The 25,216-nt window shown below is 36.0% G+C and overlaps 4 protein-coding genes across 7 annotated transcripts; 2 read left to right on the top strand and 2 right to left on the bottom strand.

Annotated features, from left to right (window-relative positions):
- Nucleotides 1-1,188: 1,188 nt before the first annotated feature.
- LOC105223242 (uncharacterized) lies at nt 1,189-3,093 on the bottom strand. The gene is made up of 2 exons (XM_011200898.4): nt 2,614-3,093; nt 1,189-2,555 (listed from the first exon to the last, which is right to left on the bottom strand). The coding sequence occupies exons 1-2, from the start codon at nt 2,638-2,640 to the stop codon at nt 1,578-1,580; spliced, it is 1,005 nt and encodes a 334-aa protein (XP_011199200.2). The 5' UTR covers nt 2,641-3,093; the 3' UTR covers nt 1,189-1,577.
- Nucleotides 3,094-3,400: 307 nt separating this feature from the next.
- Nucleotides 3,401-4,163, top strand: LOC105223240 (DNA-directed RNA polymerase III subunit RPC9). Its single transcript, XM_011200895.4, has 4 exons — nt 3,401-3,559; nt 3,619-3,733; nt 3,814-3,972; nt 4,029-4,163. Exons 1-4 carry the CDS (start codon nt 3,552-3,554, stop codon nt 4,128-4,130), a joined length of 384 nt encoding a protein of 127 aa, XP_011199197.1. The 5' UTR covers nt 3,401-3,551; the 3' UTR covers nt 4,131-4,163.
- On the bottom strand, nt 4,148-5,014 carry LOC105223241 (density-regulated protein homolog). Its single transcript, XM_011200897.4, has 3 exons — nt 4,794-5,014; nt 4,476-4,737; nt 4,148-4,406 (listed from the first exon to the last, which is right to left on the bottom strand). Exons 1-3 carry the CDS (start codon nt 4,908-4,910, stop codon nt 4,222-4,224), a joined length of 564 nt encoding a protein of 187 aa, XP_011199199.2. The 5' UTR covers nt 4,911-5,014; the 3' UTR covers nt 4,148-4,221.
- A 315-nt stretch (nt 5,015-5,329) lies between these two features.
- Nucleotides 5,330-13,895, top strand: LOC105223238 (amyloid-beta A4 precursor protein-binding family A member 1). 4 transcript variants are annotated; one of them, XM_049455975.1, is made up of 11 exons: nt 5,330-5,489; nt 6,318-7,069; nt 7,131-7,871; nt 7,949-8,089; nt 8,788-9,499; nt 9,639-10,045; nt 10,132-10,453; nt 11,533-11,654; nt 11,923-12,849; nt 12,916-13,056; nt 13,125-13,895. In XM_049455975.1, exons 2-11 carry the CDS (start codon nt 6,599-6,601, stop codon nt 13,194-13,196), a joined length of 4,056 nt encoding a protein of 1,351 aa, XP_049311932.1. In that variant the 5' UTR covers nt 5,330-5,489; nt 6,318-6,598; the 3' UTR covers nt 13,197-13,895. The 4 variants fall into 4 exon arrangements, with proteins under 4 accessions (XP_049311932.1, XP_049311933.1, XP_011199194.2 ...); XM_049455976.1 differs by having other exon boundaries at nt 5,331-5,489; nt 10,135-10,453; XM_011200892.4 differs by having other exon boundaries at nt 5,331-5,489; nt 10,135-10,453; nt 11,515-11,654.
- Nucleotides 13,896-25,216: the final 11,321 nt, after the last annotated feature.

Below are 25,216 nucleotides of genomic sequence, written 5' to 3'. Positions count from 1 at the left end.
CCTTCGTTCTGGATATAGTAGCAATTAAACTCCTACTTGTACAGAGTAAACCCCGACATATCAAACAAATGTTCAGCATGCAACGAGTTCCCCATGACTCTATGACTCTAACCACCTTTTCGCATTTTTAGCTAACCCTGCACATCTGACATCCCTCTCCCTTTGGTCCGACTGCGCACGTTCCTGTGCCTACCGTTGGATGACCTCGATGACAACTTATCTGAACCTTACTACCCTAACAGGGACTAGATAACCGTTAAAACAACAACAACATTAAGCCCCAACCGAAAGTATGGTAGTGGTTCGATCATTTGCCACTTATTATCTCGATCAAGAAACCTCCTTTGTGTGGACAATCGCACCTTTGTTAACTTAACCTTGCTAGAAGAATTGAAAAACTATAAATCTTACCCAACGAGTACGACAGCTTACCCCAGTTCGATCCCTGTAATTCACACGTAAGAGATTCTCTAAAAGTGGATGGACCAATTGGAGTCTTGCAAACTTTCTGCCGCTGAAAGCTTTGAAACACTATCAAATTCGAGGAGGCCATTCCTACACGATCCCGAAAAAGTTAACGTGATATCTTTGCTAGCAATTTATACTGAAACAGACGGCGGATAAGGCAAAAAGACGTATTACCCAACATATACGCAAAATGACCAAAGAGCCCGCACCATTTACCTTGTGAAATCCTCGTTGGAGAAAAAGTAAACAACAGATTCACTGCTGGAACACTACCATTAATTATTTCAGTCGATAGCCTTACAATCCCGACTGCAAAAGTTCTAGGTGTTACAATGACTGACTGTACTTTAACACTCTGCATACGACCGCGACCGGCAGCATCTGGCACCAGGGCCACCACATTACAGAATTCCTCTAACCGAACAATTACATGTCATATCAAACTAATCTCCAGAAGCCCCTGGACCTTCCGTTAGGTGGTTTTGATTACAGTTCATTTTGAACTCTCCCCTAAACATGGTTTAGCTACTCCTTTACAAAAATAATAATAATTATGTATATTTTCGACGCGGTATTTTAAATATATTAAGCAATGTTAAAAGCAAATTTTTTCATTTAATTATGTATGCCACATTAAGCTTATTGATCCTCTGTAATCCAAATTTTTTAGATTTTCAGATATTCAAACACACCCGTACGATGAAAAAAAACATTGCACTCTTTGCTACCAGGCCCTTTTATAAAAAATAAAATTTATTAGTTACTTTGTATGGCAGCTACATAAGTATATGTTGGGTAGTCCGTTATCGGCGGTTTCCACAAATCAGCATTGGAACTTTATACCGCTCCCACGACAGTCGGGTCTACGGAACGGAATATGGAAAATTACAGTTTCTTTTGTCTTTTAATTTTTTGAGATTAATATCTAAAACTCTTTAATTTTAATACACATGTAAACAGTGGCAAAAATACATTTTTTTTGTCAGAATTACAACAAATTTTTTGTAAAAGTATATGATTTATATTTTAATATGCGATGTAATTGTAAATTAATCTATAAAGTATTTCAGTCCTTTTATATTTGGATAAAATCTTTGGAATTTTAGCTTTCAGCCTTCATAAGTAGTCGCATTTTCCTCCAAGGGACGGCCATAAACTAATACTTTTGCTTTCACTTTCTTGCATCCAGAGGTTTCTACATCAATTGTGTTCGCAATTTCGTCAAAGTTATCTTTAGTGATAATTAGATTTTCAGCCTGCATTTCGCGGTATATACACTCCCGCAAATCGTTTTTATTTAATTTCTTGAAATTTATTGTGGTTGTATTAGGTAAATGCTGCAGAGTATTTTCCTGTTGCTGATACGAATTTAAATCCAGCATTGCGTTTAAGTTAAATATATAAATCACGATGACGCGCTTATTACTTGCGTCATCTTGAGATGTTATCATTTGATTCAATAGTGGGACTATCGCATCATCACATGGCAAAAGGTTATCAACTATTAATAAATTACTGCCACAATCAGAAAACTGCTCTACATAAAGTCGTAACATGTGAAATTTCTGTACTTCATTTTCAACATGTGTATTCCAAGCATATGTCCAAACATTTTCACGCCATGGAAAATTAGCCGCTAAAGCACTTGCTGTCATAGTTTTTCCAACACCCGATGGTCCCACTATTGCAATGGAATGAAACTGTGTTTGATTCCTTAGAGTGCTTTCCAATCCTTGTAAAGCTTGCTCTTGATGCAGAATTTTATATTTACGCACACCTGACATCATGGATTGAACATCTAATAATGATTCACAATAATGTGGTTTCCCATGTACAATTTGATGGTACTGTCGTCGATAACTATTTAAAAAATCTTTGAAGATTGTAGTTTGCTTAGCATTACTACGTGTGAGATGATGTCCTAATATAAGGGCAGCGGCTGCCGACAAGAATAACGTAATAAACAGAGCACGTTTGAGTTTTCGTAAGAAAGTGCGAGTTTTGGACTCTTGTTTCTTATTACGTTTTTCATCTGCAGGACTACTGGCCAGCCGCCGAATCCTCAACCTTTTACGCCTCTTGCCGTCCTATTATAAGATAAAATGTAATAATAAAAGATTACAAAAACGAATGATCAAATCTTACGGGTAATGTTTTATCTTCACTCAACATTGAAGGTTGTCTGCTAATTCTTAATGTGGTTTACTATATTTCAACGAGAAATTTGGACAAAATTAACAAAAATAATAAGCACATACGATAGAAATTATAACAGTCAATTTTGTCATCCTCAAATCATGGTTTTCAAAAAATAGAAGGTAAAAATTAAAAAAAAAAAAGAAATGTCAAACCGGCAAAATACCACTTGTTTTTTCTGCCTCTTATCATCCAGAGTTGCACGTATTTAACATATCTGTTCTCGCACGAAGTAGAAATACCACGTTACAATTTTTTTAACGTTTTGATCAATTGCGTCGGAAAAATATTTGAATCAAATTAAAATGAATTCTTATTTTGGGTGTCAGCAAAATTGTATATTGAGCGGATTACAAGCGATGTATTTATAAACAGTTCTTTTCTCATATATTTTCAATAATAATTATGAAATGTTTATTTTATTTCTGACGACATTTTTGCAAAAGCGAACCAAATAAGTATTGAAATGAATGTTGATTTAGTACAAAGAAAACTGGCAATGAAATCTGACTTTACGAAAATATATTAGTCCATAAAAAAAATTATCCACTCTCTCTGTTCTCCTCAAAAATTTTGATCAAGATATTTGAAATTGATCAAGGTGTTATTTTGCAAGGTATTTTGCCAAGATGATCAAAAAAATGGCAATAAATTCAACAATTGATTGGCAATACTATTATTACTATTTCGGGATACAGCGATATAAATTTAAAAACAATCGAAAAATGAGAACAATGCATAAGGAATTATACAAATGTCAAATAGAAACGTAATTCTGTAAAAACAAACAATTTGCACATGAGTGAAAATAAACAAATTGTGTAAAAGTAAAAAGGGATTTATATAGGAAATATAGATTAATTGAACACACAATTGTTTAAAACAAAATGGAAATGTGAGTATTTTTGACAGCAAATAAGTTTTTGTCTTCATTTCATATTTCAATCTTCGCAGTGTGAATCCCTGTTATTCAGTGTTGTCCAATTACGAAGTGATGGAGTCCTTGAAAACACTTAAGGACACTAAGAAAAAATATGGACTACGAAACCTGGCAACAATAACATATGAAGTATTTTTGAAATTCAAATAACAGCTATTTTTTGGAATGAAGTTCCTTACGGTTTATTGTAAACAAACTATTTTTTGTAGACTTTGCAATACTTGGAAGACTCGCCATGTAAACAAGAAACTCGGGAAAGTATTCATGCATTTTTAACAGAAGTAAAAAACTTAAGTTGCAAGTTAACAACTACGGAATGTTTAATGATGGTCAACGATCCCCCTACGAGTGCTCTACATATTCAACTGGTAAATACTAGTTTAACCGTCAGGATTTAGTAGTAATTTTCTTTTTCAATATTCAGCTTATTGAGGACAGTGAAGAACGTTTATCCGAAGAGCAAGTGAATGAAATTCTGCAAATTGTTGCTAAACATTTTCCTAACACTCCTAGCGAAAATACTTAATATAAAAATAAAGCCGATTGTTTTATACAAAGTTTACATAAGTATTATTTATTATTAGAAATGCATAAAAACGCAGCCAAAACATTATAACTTATCGTTTCTGATCGCCTAAGTCATCAATATAATCTTCATCAATCTCGGGCCACTTCTCAGGTATTACATCGAAGAGATCGTCCTTTACATCTCCTTGAATAACAATTTCATCCTCACCGGTAACAGATGAGCCGCATGCGAATTTTGTGCCAAAAAACTTTGCAGCAACTTTTAAGTCAATGTCTATCAAAAATGAAAAAAAGTGGTACTTAATTATCCATAAGAAAATTACAAGGAAACTCATTCATTTACCGAAAGTATTTAAACCGGTCACGACAGTTACGGACTTCTTCTTGCCACGCGGAGCTCTCGAAACTGTAATCTTCTTGGGTACATCCTCCTTTTTTTTAATCTTCATCATACCCTTACCACCGCGCTTTTGTCTTTTCTTGTCATCATCTGTACCATCAGCTCCGGACGCTTCATCTTTAATTTTCATTTGTTCGAATTCGCTTGGAAGATGTTTTTCAAGCCAAGCACGGCATTTTTCGAATTCGGGATAGTATTCGCAATACTTATAGAAATAATAACAATATAAATAAATTCTATAATAAAATTCTATCGACTTACTTCGAGGGGCATTGTGCAGTTACCACAATATTGCACCACCAAAGGGTATGTCACACCCTCTCGTGGTCCTAACTTTAAACGCTCTGCTGGATTTATTGCTGCTGTTTCTTCTGCCATTTTAAAGAGTTTTTAGAACTTTTAAATCAATATAATTTATTTTAATATATCAATCTAGAAATATGTGAAATGAATGTGAACGAGTCACAGCTGATTCTAATTTTGACAACTGTGCAAAAATGCAAATTTAAAAATGACGGAAAAAACTGGTTTGGCACCAGACTAACAATTTGGTTTGAATCTAGAATACGTGAAATTTATATGCGATTTAAAAACTTGAAATTTTCATAGAAAGTGGAATTACATTAATTTTGTTGTTTATTAGAGTAGAACAAGTTTTTATTCTAATTTGATTTTCATAAGGTCTAATCATAATATATCTTCTATCATACGAATATTCTGTATCTTACTTTTTAAATAAGTTTTTTTTTGATAATTCTTTTTCATTTTATGTGGCAAGTTCCAAAGTGCGAAGCAGTTGAAAAAGTAATTGGAAACATAGGTAAATGGAAAAATAAGCTGCTGGTTAAAGAAAAAATTGCTGGCAGTGAAGGTTCATGTGCAATAAATAAAGAGTTTTAATAAAAATACATACAAATTGTGTTGGATAATAAAGATATAAATAAAATGATTGTAAAAGTAAGCGTTTAAATTAATTATTTTTTATAACTTATCTTTCGTTGTATCTTTGAAAACTGCAAAGGAACGGGCATAATTACATACATACAGATTTCGCAGACGTTTTCAATTTATTGATTTTCTTACGTTCGGTTAATGTAGTCAATTTAAAAAAATATTCAGAATTTCGGTGATGATTCAGTCTGAATAGGATTTGTACACGCCATACGTACAAGTGGTTCAGTGGTTCAGTAAATTCATAAATTTTTAATGCAGCACAAATTGAAGGATCACCGTCTGCTCCAAACCAGCTATTAGCGGGGAAGTCGACAACCTACATACCAAAATCACCTGTGTAATGGTTTTAGGTGTTGCTGCATTCGGAGCTAAACAACAATATGTCTCATGCCCACTAAAATAAAATAAGGGAGAAGTATTTGTAGAAACTATTCGAACGATTCGTCATAGTGTCGGCGTATTTTATATATTTAGGGTTGGGATGCTGGGTTCGTGCAATGTGTCATTATATGTACAATATCTGACTGTGTCTGCATATATCATTTTATGAATGGCTTGTTGTTTATGTCCGGCGCAGACTATTTAGGAAGTTATAATCTTTAAGATTTTAGAGGCCAAGAGTATGAATAAGAGAAATATCCGAATTTTGAATTGCGATGTTGTCATTGGTCTTGTTGGTTATATGTACGCAATAATCCTCTCGTCGGATAATCACAACGAGGGAATTTTGATTTGTTATAATACATATAATAAATAAATAGCAATAGTGGAACCATACAATGTCAATGAACTTTTCAAAACAATGAACTTACATTGTCTTTGTCTTACTAGATGATGTAGATTCACCACCAAAATGCTTGCTATACGTAAATGGAACATTTGGAGAAAAAGCAAATATCACTGCAAATAAAGCAACTAAATATTACATGAATGGTAGGACAATAAAATACTGATATATCCGTCGAATAAGTTCAAATAACCAATACACTCAGTTTCGCTGCTTTTGAAAAGCTACATCAAGCCAACGCCAAGCGCACCGGCAATAAACAAAGAAAATACATGTAAATGCAAACAAAGAAAAAACTATTTTTTTCTTAGAAAAGGAAATAAAAATGAACTCCGAAAGTAGCGAATTGGAGTCATCTAACAATGGATGCGTTATATTCCACAACGTTCAAAACGCCAGTACAATGGGTTCATCATCTGGAGTTCATATGACAAGTTCTAATGTGACCGTCAACAATTCAAATGCTAACCTAAATAACGCAATGGGTTCTATAGGAGGAATTGCACGTGCATGCGCAGCAACAGATGCTAGCTGTGAATCGAATCTAAATAGCGAAATGGTTGCACCGCCGGGAGGAATTGTTGGTAAGTTCAGTGAAAAACCGCAAGAGCGCTACGTGTGGGAAATGCGCACGCGAAGCCCAAATGTTACACCAGCTAGCACTGTACTTAATTCTCCTGACTTGAATACGGATGTGCAATATGCACTGCATCATCAGCATCGACAGCATCATCATCAGATAAGAGTAGGACGTAGCCCCGGTAGTCAATTTGAACAGCAGAATGTAATGCCACAAGTAAGCGGAAATTGTTACACATCCACACAAATTCAAAACTAATTTCTATTCTTTATTGCAGGGTCTGGCCAGCCCAGGAGGGTCACCTACGGATGTCGGTAAAGTTGGTGCCCAATGCTTGCGCGATGGTGAAATAGTGGTATTCGATGATATTGACACCAATTGGATGAATAAAACCAATACTTCCGGGTTTTCAAATACCATTAATAGCTCAATACAGCATACGAACAGTGTTCCAGAAGGCTACACGTCAGTGCATCATCAACACAATAATGAGGATATTTTGAAGGTCACGAAAATGATAGGCCAGCTACCAATTGCAGAGTATGAAGGTTCCCCACGTCGCTTTGGCAATCAACCACTAGGCAGTACCAAGCAGACAGGCACTTGTGCCCTACCCAAACGTCCGCCAGGTTTTCCACAACGCGTGTCACCAATTGCAGGTACACAGCAATACGCCTCCATGCAACAACAACTTATGCAACAGGAGGTTAATTCACGTTCGACACAATGTGCACAACGGATCTTACAGCAACAACAGCAGCATTATTTTTCGACTACACCGACGTCATTAATTGGGTTGAATAACTGTCGTGATAATAAATCAGTTGGCAATTTAATTGACATCGACGAAAGGAGTACACCCGGTATTGATGGGGCTCAAGTTAAAACGCCAGCTTTTGATTACTTGTATGAGTGTTCGGAAACACGCAAAGTGCTCGAGGACTTTTTTAAAGCGAACTCAGAAGATGAAAAACGTTTTACGGACTACACTGAAAGTGGCGATGACGTGGGAAGTTGTGTATGTTATTTTTGAACTATGCAAATTGCACAACAATAAATTAAATACGCTTGTTTTCATATCTATATTTCAACCAGGATACCCATATGGAGTACGAACAAGAGCGCGAACGTGAGCGGGAAGAAGGCAAACATATAGAACAGGCGTATATAGGACAACGCTTAGCTAGAATACCCAAAGAGGAATTAAATATGATTCACCGTTCACCTCGCAAGCAAGTGAGTATGGTCTAGACGTAAATATAAAATAAAATCTTCTGCTCATGTCGAATTAGAAACGCCCGTTTTGAGGATAAAAAGACGCAAAGAATTTTGAATATAATAATCGATGTAAAAAGAAATTGCAGATGTTGGTTGCTTTAGGGATTATGAGTAGTCACGAACATTAAAAATTACAATTTTAAATAGTTTTTGTCGGTAAATTATATTATATTTATAAAAATAAAAACTTAGCTGCATTAAAAAGGTTTCGGCTTGGCTTGGAAGAAATTGAAAAAAAAAAATTAATAATTTTGTTTAGGTTAGGTTAGGTTAAGTAGTCCAGTTTTGGTCCTTTACGATACCAGAAAAAGTTCAGTTATTATGTTTATAAAAAATCGATAGTAGGAAAAATTCCTATCTCATGTTTCAAAAAGCATTGGAACAAACGTTCGCGAACGCCAAGAACCGTTTGCTAATTATCGAATAATTCGTAAAGTATTTTTTAGCTTTACTTTAAATTAGTATATTTCTAAGATATTATACATACATACATATGTATTTAAAAATTAAAAGAATTTTGATTTTTCACTTGCATTAAATCGTTGCAGTCACAATTAATTCTATCGCAAATAAGCAAGCATTGCCACAGCGAAAACGTTTTATATCAATATTTGTCTAACTTATCTAATTAATCTCTCTGGTCTCTTAATTTACAGCCATGTGAGTCGGTTTACAATGAAAACAACGACATTGAGTTGTACATAGATTCAAATAGTCGAAGCAGTGGAGATTTGGCCGACACAGAATTGGAAGCAAATCTACGCCGCCATTCGCGCAATTTTACTCTTTCGCCTGAGACCACTGATTACGACTCAAATTGCGGTGATCTCGACAGTTTGTCAAACGACATCAATTGCCCCACGGACTATGGCAAATTGTATACCAGCATGCCGGTACTAGAGGACGGTTTATCGAGCGGCCACGCCTCAGATACGGAAAATAATGTAAATACCGCCGTAGAGAATGAAAAACAAATATTTGACAGCGGCTGTGCGGAGAATTGCCCGACGCAGTCACAAGCGCATCAGTATAAAGTACAACAACAACAACACAAGCCCCCTACAATGCTGCAAAATAATGAGTATAACGCGAGTTTCTCACACGAGTGCCATGATAGTTGCATGTCAAACACTTTGGGGAATACTATTCCGTTGGATGGCCATTTAGTAAACGATTTAAGTGATGTTCCTGAAAATATTATTCAACAACAACAACAACCACATCAGACAGATCAGCAGTTGTGCAGTCATGAACTAATGCACAACGACAGCAGTTGCTGCAACAACAATTCTGAAATTTGTTTGAACACATCGAATGAGCTGAGCCATAACGATTCTAATTACGATGCAGTCTACGCACCGGCCATGAGTAAGCACATACAATTCAACTATAAATACGTGAACATGACAGCCATGTTCATATTTGTATATAATATATGCTGTCATTGCTTGATTTTGTTTTCGTTCTTCGTATGGATTCATTTCGTGTTTTCATTTTATCTTTATAGCCACACAACAATCTCCACCACCACCGCAACCATCTGTGGCATATCGACAGTGCGTTCGCACAAAACAGCAACGCGAGTCAGCTGATATACAGGAGGCGATGAAGGAGATACGGTCGGCGCTGCAGCGTGCTAAAACTCAGCCAGAGAAATTAAAATTCTGCGACGAAGTACTACCGCCCGATCCAGAATCACCAGTTTGGGTGCCGCGTAAAACATCACCAACGAATGCTGCACTAACCGCCAATCGAATGGGAAGCCATCATTTGCATAAATTGAACTGTGTTGCTAATGATGAGAATGCTGGCGGTGCAGGCCCGGGCGAGGAGGAAGAACCTGACACAGATTTGGAGACGGATAGATTGTTGGGGCAGCAGCGTGTTGATGAGCAAGGGTTTTACGATGAAAAGGTGCTTTATACTTTCATTTTTATCCATCTAACTATGCGTAATTCCGTCCTAACCTCAATAGTTTAATAATATTTTTTCTTTGCCAGCAGACAATCTGGCCAAAAACATCACGTATTGGTGGTGGTACCGATTCCAATGATCAATCGCCCAGCACTTCGGACATAACGATGCTCACTACAAATTCGGTCAGTATTAAACCGCAAGCTTTCTCATCAGCTACAATACGTCAAGGCATCGGCACAGCGTTAACGCCCAGTTCGCCAGAACAATGCCAGATTGTAGGCAGCGCGGATGTTACGATCACCTCACCCGAAAAACTGCAATACTCAAAAAGTCCAACGGGTTCCATCAAATCGCTCAAAGATTCAGCGAATAGCGACAAGAAGGCGAAGACACGCAACAAGGAGGGTAAGTTGAGCGAACAATTTCGATAAGTTTGTCAATAGCTATGTGTATAATCTCTATTTGTGGGCGTCTCTTTGTCTCTTTGATTGTCTTTGCACGCTAACGTGATACGAAAATACATAAACAATAACAAAAAAAAAAAAAAACAAATAAACGTTAATGAAAATGCATATGTACAACGTAATACGTGTGTGTGTATATTCGTGTTTACATACAATGTAAGTCAAATGTAATTAAATTAAGTCAAGTTTTTAAGTGTAAATTTCTCGTTGGTTTAATATTTCAGTTCAATTTTCATTTTTAGTAATTTGTATATAGTTTGTGTTGAGTTTGATTTGTTAGAGTTCAATATATTCAATTCAAGAGAAAACGGTAACATATTGTTGTTGTTGTTGGGGGTTAGGTACACTTTACAACAATAACAACAACAATAACAACAAAACGTTAAGCTGTAATACCCTTCACAAATACAAAAGTTCCCACACAAGAACTTGATTTTGATCGGTAAGTTTGTATGGCAGCTACATATGTATTGCTACAGTGGTCCGATCTAAACAATTTCTGAGGTTGTTGCCTTGGTCGTTGTCTTGGCTAATAACCCATGCTGAATTTCGTGAAGATATCTCGTCAATTATAAATTTTTTCCATACAAGAACTTGATTCCGAGCCGCCAGTTTGTAAGCAAGCTATATGCTATAGTGCTCCGTTATCGGTGGTTCCGACAAATGAGCAGCTTCTTAAGAAGATCGATATCTTAAAACCTTACGGATTACAAGTAGTTCGCATATATGTATACCGACAGACCATAAGACGGCTCAAATGGACTCAACTTGTCACGCTGACAATTTATGTCTATATTTTATAGGGCCTCTGACTTATCCGTCTGGTTGTGACGAACTTAATATATCCTGTGCTAGAGTGTAAAGAGTATGTTTAAACAAAAATGTTCCTGGAAAAAAGAAAAATTGTAAATATGTATATTGTAAAAGTTTGTGTTTCCTGTGATCTCCCGGATACAGCATGCTGAGTCATTCAATAAATGAAAAGTTTCACTTTTTCCGCAGGACTGTTGGATCCTGCAGTGCTAATTGAAGGGGTCCTTTTTCGCGCACGCTATTTAGGCTCGACGCAGCTGGTGTGCGAGGGGCAGCCAACGAAATCAACGCGGATGATGCAGGCCGAAGAAGCCGTGTCGCGTATTAAGGTAGGCTACCGAAAATATAGCTTTTATTGCATGTAAATGACCTTGTGACGTGCTTACTAACAAACATACATACATACATGTGATAAATAATCATACAATTTTTTGCCCACTATTGCTGCTCGAATTTTAAATGCGAAACCCTGTAGGCTTTGGTAAGTGTTTTGGCTAGACATAACCACAAACGCAATGCTTTGTTTTTGGTTTATTGTTTTTGTGTGTAAATTATTTGCTATTCAATTTCGTACATAAAATATACTCTGTGTTGCAGGCACCAGAAGGCGAGAGCCAACCCTCGACAGAAGTCGATCTATTCATATCAACCGAAAAGATTATGGTGCTTAATACAGACCTCAAAGAGATTATGATGGATCATGCCTTGCGCACAATCTCCTACATTGCAGATATCGGCGATTTGGTTGTGTTAATGGCGCGTCGTCGGTTTGTGCCGTCCGACTCGTGTGGCTCCGACGTCGACGTCACAAATGGCTGTGGTAATGGCAACAAAGATGCTCAAGAGAATGGCACGGGCTGCGGCACTAGTGCAAACACCAGTGGTTGTGGCAGCGCCATTGCCAACGGCACCACTGCCAATGGCATTAGTGGCTGCAACATTGGCAACGGTAGCAATAAACATAATCGCACACCAAAAATGATTTGCCATGTTTTCGAAAGTGATGAGGCTCAATTCATTGCACAATCAATTGGTCAAGCCTTTCAGGTGGCCTATATGGAATTCCTAAAAGCGAATGGCATTGAAGATCATAGTTTTGTGAAGGAGATGGATTATCAGGAGGTGCTCAATAGTCAGGAGATATTCGGCGATGAACTGGAAATCTTCGCCAAAAAGGAATTGCAAAAAGAGGTGGTTGTACCAAAGGTGAAGGGTGAAATACTCGGTGTGGTGATAGTGGAAAGCGGTTGGGGCTCGATGCTACCCACCGTGGTGATAGCTAATCTAATGTCGACGGGTGCTGCGGCGCGTTGTGGCCAATTAAATATCGGCGATCAATTGATCGCCATTAACGGCATGAGCTTGGTGGGGCTGCCGCTGTCCACATGCCAGAGCTACATACGCAACGCCAAAAATCAGACAGCGGTCAAATTCACTGTGGTGCCGTGCCCACCGGTAGTTGAGGTGAAAATCAAACGACCAAACACCAAATATCAGCTGGGATTTAGTGTGCAGAATGGCGTGGTGCGTAGTACAATTATAATTTAATATATATTATATTTTAAACGCTTTGTTATTGATCTTTGACAGATTTGCAGCTTGTTGCGTGGCGGCATTGCGGAACGCGGTGGCGTGCGCGTTGGCCATCGCATAATAGAGATCAACAATCAGAGTGTGGTGGCGGTGCCGCATGAAAAAATAGTCAATCTGCTCGCTACATCTGTGGGCGAGGTAAATATTTGCTTATGCACATTTTAATAAAAATAAATTATTATCTTTATTCCATGTATCTATTACAGATCTTAATGAAGACTATGCCTACTTCAATGTTCCGTTTGCTGACGGGACAAGAGAATCCCATATACATCTAAACATTAAACTTAACTCATTCACTATTTCACATGCATACATACATACCTACTTACTGTATTAGGAATTATATCGTTTTTGTTTGATTTTTTTTAATTGGTTTTACAACTTTTGCGCTAAATTAATTATAATATTTTGTTACATACAATACGTACTATTTACACTCAAATAAGCTGTACTATTAGCTAAGTAAGTGCAATAATTTGAACAAAACAGAAGAAGGAAGGTGGCGAGCATAATTTGCGCCAAAGTACAGTGATGTATAAAATTTTGGTCACATATTTTGCAATTTGTACGGATATTACTAAATAACTAAAAATATCGCTTCTAAAAACACTTTATGCCTGAATATCCTCACACGTGCATATACAAAAAGTCTCGTGGCATTCTCATGCGGATCGCGCCAGACTTATATGATAATAATTTCACTTATATACATACATACTCGTACATAGATAACATATTTTTTACTGCTAACTTACAAATTATAACTATGTATCACTAAACTATGAACTCTACACACCTAAATTTATAAGCAATTGCTTTTTCTATTCAAAACGATAATTTAAAATTATGTAAACATAAAAAAATGTAATTTAAATTCTGAAATGTCCATAAAAGTAGAATGGCTTCAATCTCAGTTGCTGTCATCTGTAGCAGAATCAAAACAAATGCAAAACACAAAACGAAAAAAACAAAAACACTAGCAAAGGTGCTGTGCCGCGCGAACGTCAAACAAAAAATCACTGCTATACCAACAACAAAAGCGAAAACACTAAATGCATACAAATATTTATAAAAGACTGACAATGTTTTAAGTTTTTTATTTATTGCGCAAAAGCAAAAAGCGAACGGTTGACACAAAACCACAAAACAACAGTTAATTCTGATGTAAATTATGCAGCATGTAGCTAATTATTGGTGCCACAGCATGGCGAATAATTGTTTTAGTAACTTTAGTTATTTTTACATGATTAAATATTGAAATATTGTATACGCGCAAAAATGTCTAGGTTTCACAGCGTAGGCCATATATGTACGGTATTAATGTTTTTTTTTTTTGTTTTTAATATGATTATTATTATTAAATTTTTTTATAAACATGATGATATGATGATTATTATTTTTGAATATTACCTATATAATTTTTTTTTAATTTTTTATATATGTATATATTTTTTTAAATTTAATTAATTATTTTTTTTTTTTATTTAATTATTTTTTTAAAGTAATTTTTATCCAAATATTAATTTTTTAATTTATTGTGTTTTGTTATCATTTTTTTTTATTATTATTTTTTAATTTATTATTATTTTTTTAATTTAATATAATTTTTTTTTTTTTTATAATATTTTATTTAATATTTAATTAATTTTTATTTTTTTCTTAATTTTTTTAATTAGATTTTTTTTTTATTTTTACCTTAATTTTTTTTAATTAGATTTTTTTTATTTTTTTCTTGATTTTTTTTTAATTAATTTTTTTTTTATTTTTTACTTTTTTCTTTAAATTAGCTGATCTTAGTTCAACTAAAGTGAATTGGTTAAATAGTTCTAATAGTGCCATTGCATATCAATTGAAATTGGTATTTACGTTTACTGCAAAAGCTAAACACATTTTGTTTAGTCTCTTTTATTATTAGTTATAAAATATTTTATATATGCAAAGAACATTCAAATTTTGTATGCAATTTTGTTTTATATTTATAATGTTTTAGATATAAATCGGATATAATATCGAATTTTATGGAAATGCTATTAACTACATTTATAATTTAATACCAAATATAAATTTATCTTGATAATACAACAACATATATTATATTATAAATCGTTCATGTATATTAATAAATTTTGTATGATTTTGATGTACGCCAATGAAGTTTTTCTTTTATTTAATGAGTGCTCTCATGTTTTTTTTTCAAGACGTGCTGGTGAACGAAGTATTTCAAAAGCAAGCCTAAGTTGATGATTGTGTGTACATATATAAATAGGTGAATATTCATTATTAAAAACATTTAATAATTTTTTTGTTGTCACCAGGGTTGCGAATTTTTTGTTTTAAAAACTGTGAATCAAAAATTAGATTTTCAAAAAATAAATTTTAATTTCTTAGTTCCAATTTCGGAATTAGATTTTTAATCCAAAATGTTAGGGATTAAGAATTGAAAATTTTATTTTTTAACTTAATAGTAGTCTGATTTTGGGATTAAAAATTTTCTTCTTTATTTTTTTAATTCTTATTTTTATGTTTAAGATTAATTTTTTTTTTTGGTTTTCGGGATTGGGATTAAACATTTATTTCGATTAAATAAATTTTTATAAAAATTACTATTTTTTATTACATTATTTTGTCTTTTTATCACAAATAATTTTTTTTAATCCGGTATTTGGGTTTAAAGTTTCAAAAATTATTTTTTAATTACGATTTTCGTTATTAAGAATTAAAAAAAAAATAATTCAAATGTTAATTAAATTATTTTTTAATGCATCTTTTGCAACCCTGGTTGTCACCATCTATATTTTAATAAGTGTAGTGGCGTTTGATAAAAATATTTTACTAAACTTTTTTGCTTCAGAAATTATTAATTTGCTTTCAAATACAAATATTACGTATAAATATATTAAATTAGGGTTACATAATGGCAGCAATAAGTAGCTAGCAAACAAAAACAAATAGCATATCGCGCAAATAATTTAAATAAAAACAATTAAAAAACTATTTTGATATGTATTCAAAGGAAAGAAAGCAAATTATGTGAGGGGAGTCTGTTAGTGGCAAGTGCAGCGAGTGCAATAAACAAGGGAAAGCAGGTAAAATAAAGTAAATGAAGTAAAATAAATCAAATAAATGAAAATATGAAAATAATTAATAGAGACAACAACAAAATACGTTGTTGTTATTATTATTGCTAATGCTTTGCTGTACTACCAATAGTTTGTAAGAAATTCATTTTGTTACAAAATTCTACAGCGTTACAAAAACAATGAGAAATAACGGTAAACGCAATAATTCGAGCAATTGACGAGAGCGTTCAAACACAGTAAATTCAGAATTATTGCAAAAATATTGTTGAATCGTAAATCGAGCTTCTTTTCCTAGTAATATAGAATCCAATTAAATGAATTGTTTGCAAATATAGACATACATACGTATATAGTAAATATATATAGTGTAGTCTAAGTTGAATTCGAAATGCATTTTTTATATGTAGCCAATAAAAAGTTTAGCTTTAGCCCACAGTAATGATAACACATTATACTATACATATACACATTTAAGTGGTAATTAATCCTGGCAACACCTCTGCTTTCATACTTTTGTATCCCATCCAAAGATTATGTTTTCATTCAATGCTTTTATGTTAAGTTGTCTGTATGAAAATAGTTGTGGTGATCCAGAATTCTAGTAAAGCTCAAGTTAGCTCTTGATAATAATAGCTTACTAGGCTTCTATCAGCCTACCCATGCATATATTCCCATGTGTACTCTGTATTTGAGCAAAATACAAAAACAATTTTTTTTTTACTCGTGTGTTGTTACGGTGTAAAAGTTAAAAAAAAGGATTAACAACAAACTTGAAAATATGCAGCAGCTTGTAAAATGAAATTATCAGCTAATGTAAATTAATCGTAAAAATCTAAAAAAAATAAAAAAATAATAAATGAAAATATTTATAAATTATATCGACTAAAATATTTGTTGCACTTAAATATATAAAAAATGCAAATGGAAAGCGCAGCTTTTTTCTCAATAATAATGCAATCAAATACAATAAGTATAATAAATAATATGATGAAATATAAAAAAAATACAAAAGCGAAAGAAATAAATATGGTAACCTATAATACTTTCCTTTTGTCGCTTGCTTGGGTTGTACATACGGAAATGTTGAAAGGGCTTTTAATCGTTTGGAATTCTGGAATACATTCGATCTAAATGTACTGAAAGTTTTGAATTTCGTAAATATATTAAAGAAAAATGTGAAATGAGCGGAATATAGTGGAAAGTAGTAAGACTTTGTACATAATTTTAAAATTCTTAATTTATTTTTCAAAATCTATGCCGTCCCCCTCAAAGTAATCCCAATACACATGTGCTAACGTTTTCTCCAATCTTTGAAACTGTTGTTAACTTGAACAGTTGTTAAACAGTTGTCGAACGAAGCTAAGTCAGGCGAATGCGGTGGTAGTGGCAACTCACATACGTTAAACCAAGATTTGTCGGCCCATACTTCCAGCCTTTTCTCACAAATAGTTTCACGCAAACGATGCATAACGCTCAAATTGTATTCTTTGTTGACATTTTGGTCGGTGGGAAGCAATTCGGAGTGCACCACGCCTCGATAATCAAAGAAAACGGTCAACATGACCTTGATTTTTGACCTTCTTTGACGTGGATTTTTCGGCTTCGGCTCCTTTATCACGATATTTGCCCGAATGATCGTCTGTTTCCGGATCGTAAGCATAGATTCAAGAGCATCGGAAAGCATTCTTTCACAGATGTTGTTTCAAAATGTTTTTTATTCTTTCCAATATTCCAACGATCTCTGACTGTTTATCGTTAATTTTTATTGACGTGTTGATGCTCAGTTGATGTTGATGATCGTCCTGGACGTGGTTGTTATCAACACGTTCTCGACCTTCTTTGAATAATTTGTACCAAATCAAAAAAACTTGCTCGCGACAAACAATTATCATCGAAGGCCGTTTCCAACATTTTGTAGTTTCTCCACCAAAAATTTATTTAATGAAACTTCTTTGTTGAATAATATCACTCATCGTAAAAATCGCCGAATGCATTTTATGAACTTCAGAAAGACAAGCAAATACTAAATACTAATGATTATTTTGATATGCCAGTCAACCATCTAAGAAAATTCGACGAATTACCATAGACTGTAGTCCATGGTGATTCAAACCTTAACCTCCAGACAGTCATATGGTCTGGTCCAATGAGCTCCATTAAAGAGAGTATTACCAAACAATTTTAAACACTTTTTGACCGACATGAAGAGGTGTATCGCATTTTCAGGGGATTCCCAACTAAACCATTGCAATAAAATTTGTTGCTTCTTTGGAAGTTTTTGAGTAGATTTTCCCTTCACTTATTAAAAACTTCTTTAACAAAACTAAAAAAATATGAAAGATTTTCCATCTGTAAAAAGGATACTTTCATTGTAGTTGATCGCGAGACAATGAAGAAACATCTGTTGAGCCTAATTTGCTCCAAGCGCATTCAGAAGATTACCAGTTGACCGACGGCAGGCTTTTATGTGAAAATCATCTCCAATAAGTCTTTACATATCTTCCCCACAATCTATTTCTCGTAACATAACCTATTTTCTGAGGTGAATATTGCGAATATAAACATTAACACCAACAACATTGTCAGCCTCGAAATCTAACGCATAACCACTCTTGCCAACGCTACTTCGAACTGAAAAGGCAATTGAGAAGTGAAGTCCTGTCTCGACGAACAAAGTCCAAATACTACAAGTCACGCATTATCCCCTGTGCAGAGGCACGGACGATGACAGCATCTGATGAGTAGGCGTTACGAGAGAAAGGTTCTGCGGAAGATCGGACTTTTATCAACATAAATGCCGTCCCTGCCTTGTTTAACCTGCCTGGCAGCCCAATGAGCTGCTTAGTCGGTTGACAAGACAGCAAAAGCAGACAGATTGAAACTTGTAGGACTTGTGGTTTGAGATATCGGAAAGTATATGCCATTAGCAAAGACGAGTTGTTGTGTGAGGTTCTTTAGAAACGCCGTTTTCTTGTGCAAAGGCAGAGGACTTCCGAAGCCCAGCTGTCTACATACTTTTAGTTATAGTGGCTACTTGCTATTATTGTCGCTTTTAGACTTGAAATTAGTACTAGTTATATTCTTAAACGATGTTTAATTGGACTTTAGTTTTTCTAAATTCAAGCATGTTCCGATAAGCTGTAGATATCTTTTTAACAATACTTGTGTTATCTAAAATATTTCCAGTTTTCTGTGAAGTTTTTTTCATTCGTCATTCCGTAAAACAAACCGTTAGAAAACTATGTGAAATTGTTGTAGCCATTCTTTAAATATGACGCCGCACTTCGTTGAAGTACTAATAGCTGCCACTGGCAGTATGAAACAAAGTTGTTTCAGAGCTCCCGACAGAAGACTTCCTCTCCAACCTTCCTCTTGAGTTTCGTTCAATCCTTGAAAGAAATTCTCTGCGCCTCTTTTCCCGCAACTCTGCCCCATTCACATATCTCTCGAAGGTGTGTGCGCAGAGGAGAAGCGGCTAAGAGTAGATTCCGCAGTACAGTGGTCCAATTTATCAGAGATGCAATTGAAGTGCGAGAAGGTTTCGGATTAACCCACTCAACCCTAAACAACTTTTAGTGTGAGACATCACCGCTTCCCAATAGCTCTTTTACAACAATATAGGGCAACCAGTGCCATAAAGGATGAAGCCCAAGTACTATATATTTTTAACAAGGGGAAGTCGAGAGCCCCGAACGGGGGAAGAAGTGCCTCCAGGATTTTATGGTCCTCGTAAATTAAACCAGTTCAGTTTAATTCGTATTAATCCGCTTTTTTCGTCCATAGAACTAATAAGCAACTCAGAGACAGTGTCTATGCAATTTCTTTTAAATTTCCTTTAACCATGAGAGTAATGTGTTGATAGAGAATATAATAGTTTTAGAAAACTAACCATTGTTTGAATCATCTTAAACCATTGGGGTAGTCATAAAGTAAAACTTACGTATATAAATGATGAGGATGACCAGACGAGTTGAAATTCGGTTACCGTCTGCCCATCCGACCGTCTTTCCGCTGTACACGTGCCGAAACATTCAGAAGGTGGGAAAAAGCCTTCGGTGATAATTGTTTGTCGGGAGCAAGAATTTTGGATTGGTACAAAGTATTCAAAGATGGTCGAGAGCAAGGAAAAATCATGAAACGTATGATTACTGGCGATGAGTCTTATATCTATGCTTAGGACCCAGGAACAAATGATCAATCGGCCGAATATCGTGCCAAAGGTGAGCCGAAACCGAAAAAACCACGTCAAATCAGGTCAAAAATCAAGGCTATGTTGACAGTTTTGTTCGATTATTGAAGTATGGTGCACCGAATTTCTTCGTTCCGGCCAACAGTTTGTCGTTTGCTTATGGAAATAGGCTGGAATTGTGGGCGGACAACTCTTAGTTTTTGAAATTAAACCAATACCGTGTCGCAACCACGCCTAACTTAGCCCCGTATGACTTCTGGCCGTTCAGGAAATTCATACGACCGCTGCGTGGAAACTGTTTTGAGTCTATTGAAGGCATTAAACGTGAATTGCTACGCACAATGAAGACTATTCCGGAAATTGACTCCAACAACTGTTTTGAAGATTAGAAAACACGTTGGCATGAATGTACTGTGGCCAAGGGGGATTAATTTGAGGGGGACGACATACATTTTGAAGAATAAATTGAATAGAACAAAATTTCCCCGTCTTATATGAGGACACTGACATAGTTCAGCGAATTAAGAGATAGCGGCTACGCTGGCTAGGCAATGTCGTCCGAATGGGTGAAAACACTCCAGCTCTGAAAGTATTCAACGCAGTATCCGTCGGGTGAACCAGAGGAAGAGAAAGACCCCCACTCCGGTGGAAAGACCAGGTGGAGAAGGACCTGTTTTCGCTTGGAAACTCTAATTGCGTCACTTTGCGAAAAGAAAAAACTACTGGCGCGCTGTTGTTAACTATAATCGCGCAAATGGTATCTACGCCAGATTTTCCCGTCTTAGATCCTTGCGAGAGTATAAAATGTTCGGTTACACCCGACCTTACTTGCTATTAATCAGATTAGCAGACAATCTTTTCAAACACCTTTATATTATGATATTTTTTAATTCTTCCAACTTTAAAAGCTTTTTTAAGATAGAGTGAGCTTGACAACGAAGCTTCGGAAGTTTGGTGGAACCACCACCGACAAATACACTTCCGACGCCTTATTTGCTTTGTTGAATGCACAACTGATTGCAGAGCGAATTGCTCGCTTGTCTTTCAGCTTATCCATAATGTGATATTTTATTTGCAATTCAATAGTAAAAGCCAAGCTGCTCATCGGCGGAGAAGCAATCAATACCAGAAAAGACTGAAGGCACACGCCCACTCATTTCGCATGCAGCTGCATCACACATGCACCTATGCACTCATATGTATAAGTGTATGTGTGTGTGTGTTGGTAAGAAATTCAGAAATATTTTAATGCTGTTGAGAGCATAGCCGTATGCATATCAATTGAGGTTCAAAAGTCATGAGATACATACATACAAGTGCATACGTGTGTAGGTAATATGTATGCGCCTTCTTGCAGATCTGAAGACAGCCAGCATCCAAAGTGCAAGTACATGTCGCATGCATCATTGCTAGCGCTTGAATTAATGCCATTTTATGTAATTGCAATGCTTATTCCCTTTTGTGCGATTGCTTTTTGTGAGTGGGAGCCGCAGCTGGCAGTGCTCCCATGGGAAATATAATGCTATTATCTTTCTTTTAATTCACTGTTACAAGGGTACCGAAGTGAGCCGAAGACTCTACACAGTAGGTAATTATAGATAACAAGTTTGTTTATAAACCTTTCGTTATAATTGAACTAAATTTTTTTTAGATTTATTTTCTTTTATTTTCTATGTTTTATTTTTATTCAATATGTACTTTTCAATTACATATATTTTAAGATAACGCGGAAGAGTGAGAAGAGGATGGAGCCATGTGTAGAAGTTTAAGCAAGTGTGGAAAGTCATCTGAGTGCAATTTTCTTGGGAGTGACTACAAACTATTCTTCCGGCCTTAGATCCAAGTTTTCTCTGTGTAGGCAAAAAACATCAGTTTGAAGGCGACCTAAAGTGAGAAGGCGAAACATCCCTCCCAGAGTTGTGCACTGGGTTTGGAACACGCTACGTAAAAAACAGCCCAAATGAAGAAAAAAACAGCGACTTGGCCCCCACGTCACTGTTGACAACGTCCGGTGTGTTTAACCTGCTGACGACAGTTTTACCCACGGCGCTCAAAAGCACAGCGGATCAAATCAATGATTAGCGCCCTGAAATTTTCAATCAATTGGCAGTGGGGAATGGATACATTAACCACCTTGGTAAGGTTCGAGGCCCATCTAAAACATCTGCCGTACTTTGGGTCCAGCACCCGGTTACAATGCAACTCCATATTCAACTGACAGAGTGTCAGTTCCTCTCGCATTTGGGTTTTATCGACAACCCCTTAATACTCACCGACGGGCCAGTACCCATGAACAGTTTGGAGCGACTCTAAGGGTTCCTGCTCTCCATGGTATCAGAATTAAGTCTCCGGTCAGACCTCGTGGCCGAAACTTCCAAACAGCTCTGGACTGGACAACTCCATATTCAACTGACAGAGTGTCAGTTCCTCTCGCATTTGGGTTTTATCGACAACCCCTTAATACTCACCGACGGGCCAGTACCCATGAACAGTTTGGAGCGACTCTAAGGGTTCCTGCTCTCCATGGTATCAGAATTAAGTCTCCGGTCAGACCTCGTGGCCGAAACTTCCAAACAGCTCTGGACTGGTGGCCAGGGATTGGATCCCATACACAAATCACATGCACACACCACTCATACAAAAACTAACCCTAATTCCCTAATGTCCGAGTACATCGCCCATTCTGCAATTATATGCACCCAGTCCTCTACCCCCACGTAACTGTTTGACAGTCATAATATCGAAGTTGCAGATAATTTCGTCTATCTTGGAACCAGTATTAGTACTACGAGGTTTGACAATTAAGTAATCAGACTGATTTTATTGCCGCGCTTGTGGTAAACCTGTGACCCTGAAATTCCCTTTCTCTTTTTCCGGCATCCCTCCCCTCTCCATTGATATACTCGTAATAATAATGGCAGCCTCGAAATCTAACACAGAATAACTCCAATTTAAGCAATGAAGAAACATTGGTGCCAAACAGACAAATTTAAGAACGATCTGCGTTAATAAGGAATAATAATAAGGCGAGAATCTTTGCATTTGTTAAAAGCCATTGTTCAAATTGATTCTAGCTATCTTGGTGTTGCTTGCCACCCTAAACAGGTGAAATACGAATCTAAAAATTGAATCGAAAAAACTTAAAGTACTATACTAAGGCTCAAATCATGCTACCGAACATAAAATTTCTACAGAGCATCATGCGGGAAGGCATATCAGTGGTTCAAACGTTTGTGAAAAGTGGGCATGGCTTAGCTCCCGAATTGTTTTTCTATATTGTACATATCTACTAAAGCTATTGCAAATAAACTTTTTGGAAACATTTCCATCCCGCGTTTTATCATTCGGGTGTGAAAAGGGATGAATTCGGAACCTGGCTATTATATTACTTTAAAATCTACTAAAGAAGACATAAACTTCAACGGAACAATGTAAGAGGATGTAATCTAAAGGTAGTAATAATGAGGCAGTCTCACATGTGAATTGCTATAAAAATTAAACAATGGGATTGGCCTCGTCCACATTTAGGTGAAATCTCATATTTCAGTAATTAATAAATCTACTTGTCTCAAGTTTCATGCATAAAATTATGTAAAAGTATATTACTTTGGTCATGTAATTTTTTTGAATGGGTAAGATTGGTCTTCTTCTTCTTCTTTACTGGCGTAGACACCGCTTACGCGATTATAGCCGAGTCAACAACAGCGCGCCAATCGTTTCTTCTCTTCGCTACGTGGCGCCAATTGGATATTCCAAGCGAGGCCAGGTCCTTCTCCACTTGGTCCTTCCACCGGAGTGGAGGTCTTCCTCTTCCTCTGCTTCCCGCGGCGGGTACTGCGTCGAATACTTTCAGAGCTGGAGTGTTTTCATCCATCCGGACAACATGACCTAGCCAGCGTAGCCGCTGTCTTTTAATTCGCTGAACTATGTCGATGTCGTCGTATATCTCGTACAGCTCATCGTTCCATCGGATGCGGTATTCGCCGTGGCCAACGCGCAAAGGACCATAAATCTTCCGCAGAACTTTTCTCTCGAAAACTCGCAACGTCGACTCATCGGTTGTTGTCATCGTCCAAGCCTCTGCACCATATAGCAGGACGGGAATTATGAGCGACTTATAGAGTTTGGTTTTTGTTCGTCGAGAGAGGACTTTACTTTTCAATTGCCTACTCAGTCCGAAGTAGCACCTGTTGGCAAGAGTAATCCTGCGTTGGATTTCTAGGCTGACATTGTTGGTGGTGTTAATGCTGGTTCCTAAATAGACGAAATTATCTACAACTTCAAAGTTATGACTGTCAACAGTGACGTGAGTGCCAAGTCGCGAGTGCGACGACTGTTTGTTTGATGACAGGAGATATTTCGTCTTGCCCTCGTTCACTGCCAGACCCATTTGCGTTGCTTCCTTGTTCAGTCTGGAGAAAGCAGAACTAACGGCGCGGGTGTTGAGACCGATGATTTGGTCTATGAACTATTAAAGTTGGGCCCAGTTTACCAGTTTTTTAAATATAATTGATATATAGGTATGTATAATTGTTATTAGATAGGTTGTTCATTTATATTCAGCACATTTTGTCATTATTGCACTTAAAAATATTCCAATATCGATAATTCCTGCCTTAGAGGAGTCACTTTTGGAATATAACTAAACCTGAAGAGAATCTCTACATTTCCATCCGAAAAAATTGGCTAATTTATGTGGCTTGCTACAAGCCTCATAAGCCCATGACATTGTTTTTTTATGGAATGTCAGCTCGACAGTATTCCTTAAAATTATTTGGGAAGTGGTTTTTAAGTAAGTATTGACAAGCTTCTTTTTTCAAACAAGCTGGCAGTCTCAGCGTAACATTCGAACGAAGTGATTTGAATTGAAGTCAGTACGTAAGAAGTTATAGTAAAGCAATCGTACCATTTAGTATAATCGTTGGTTAAATAATCGTATGATTTTCTAATATTAAATTTGTTTGTTGGAATTTCAATAATATGTACGTATTTCAAGCTAGTTTAAGTTATATTAATATTGCTATGC

Source organism: Bactrocera dorsalis, chromosome 4, assembly GCF_023373825.1.
Source record: "Bactrocera dorsalis isolate Fly_Bdor chromosome 4, ASM2337382v1, whole genome shotgun sequence".
Classification (NCBI taxonomy): Eukaryota; Metazoa; Arthropoda; class Insecta; order Diptera; family Tephritidae; genus Bactrocera; species Bactrocera dorsalis.
The sequence above is the reverse complement of the archived record's forward strand: the minus strand, read 5'-3'. Positions and strand labels throughout refer to the sequence as shown.

Excerpts from the sequence above, each read along its gene's own strand:
- LOC105223242 (XM_011200898.4), bottom strand. The coding sequence starts at position 2,640 with ATGTTGAGTGAAGATAAAACATTACCC. Across the intron at positions 2,556-2,613 it reads GTGAAGATAAAACATTACCC|GACGGCAAGAGGCGTAAAAG; the intron begins GTAAGATTTGAT and ends ATCTTATAATAG.
- LOC105223240 (XM_011200895.4), top strand. Across the intron at positions 3,734-3,813 it reads TGGCAACAATAACATATGAA|ACTTTGCAATACTTGGAAGA; the intron begins GTATTTTTGAAA and ends TATTTTTTGTAG. Across the intron at positions 3,973-4,028 it reads GTGCTCTACATATTCAACTG|CTTATTGAGGACAGTGAAGA; the intron begins GTAAATACTAGT and ends TTCAATATTCAG.
- LOC105223241 (XM_011200897.4), bottom strand. The coding sequence starts at position 4,910 with ATGGCAGAAGAAACAGCAGCAATAAATCCAGCAGAGCGTTTAAAGTTA. Across the intron at positions 4,738-4,793 it reads ACTGCACAATGCCCCTCGAA|TATTGCGAATACTATCCCGA; the intron begins GTAAGTCGATAG and ends TATTTCTATAAG. Across the intron at positions 4,407-4,475 it reads GACCGGTTTAAATACTTTCG|ACATTGACTTAAAAGTTGCT; the intron begins GTAAATGAATGA and ends CATTTTTGATAG.
- LOC105223238 (XM_011200890.4), top strand. The coding sequence starts at position 6,599 with ATGAACTCCGAAAGTAGCGAATTGGAGTCATCTAACAATGGATGCGTT. Across the intron at positions 10,046-10,131 it reads AAGGGTTTTACGATGAAAAG|CAGACAATCTGGCCAAAAAC; the intron begins GTGCTTTATACT and ends TTTCTTTGCCAG. Across the intron at positions 11,655-11,922 it reads AAGCCGTGTCGCGTATTAAG|GCACCAGAAGGCGAGAGCCA; the intron begins GTAGGCTACCGA and ends TCTGTGTTGCAG.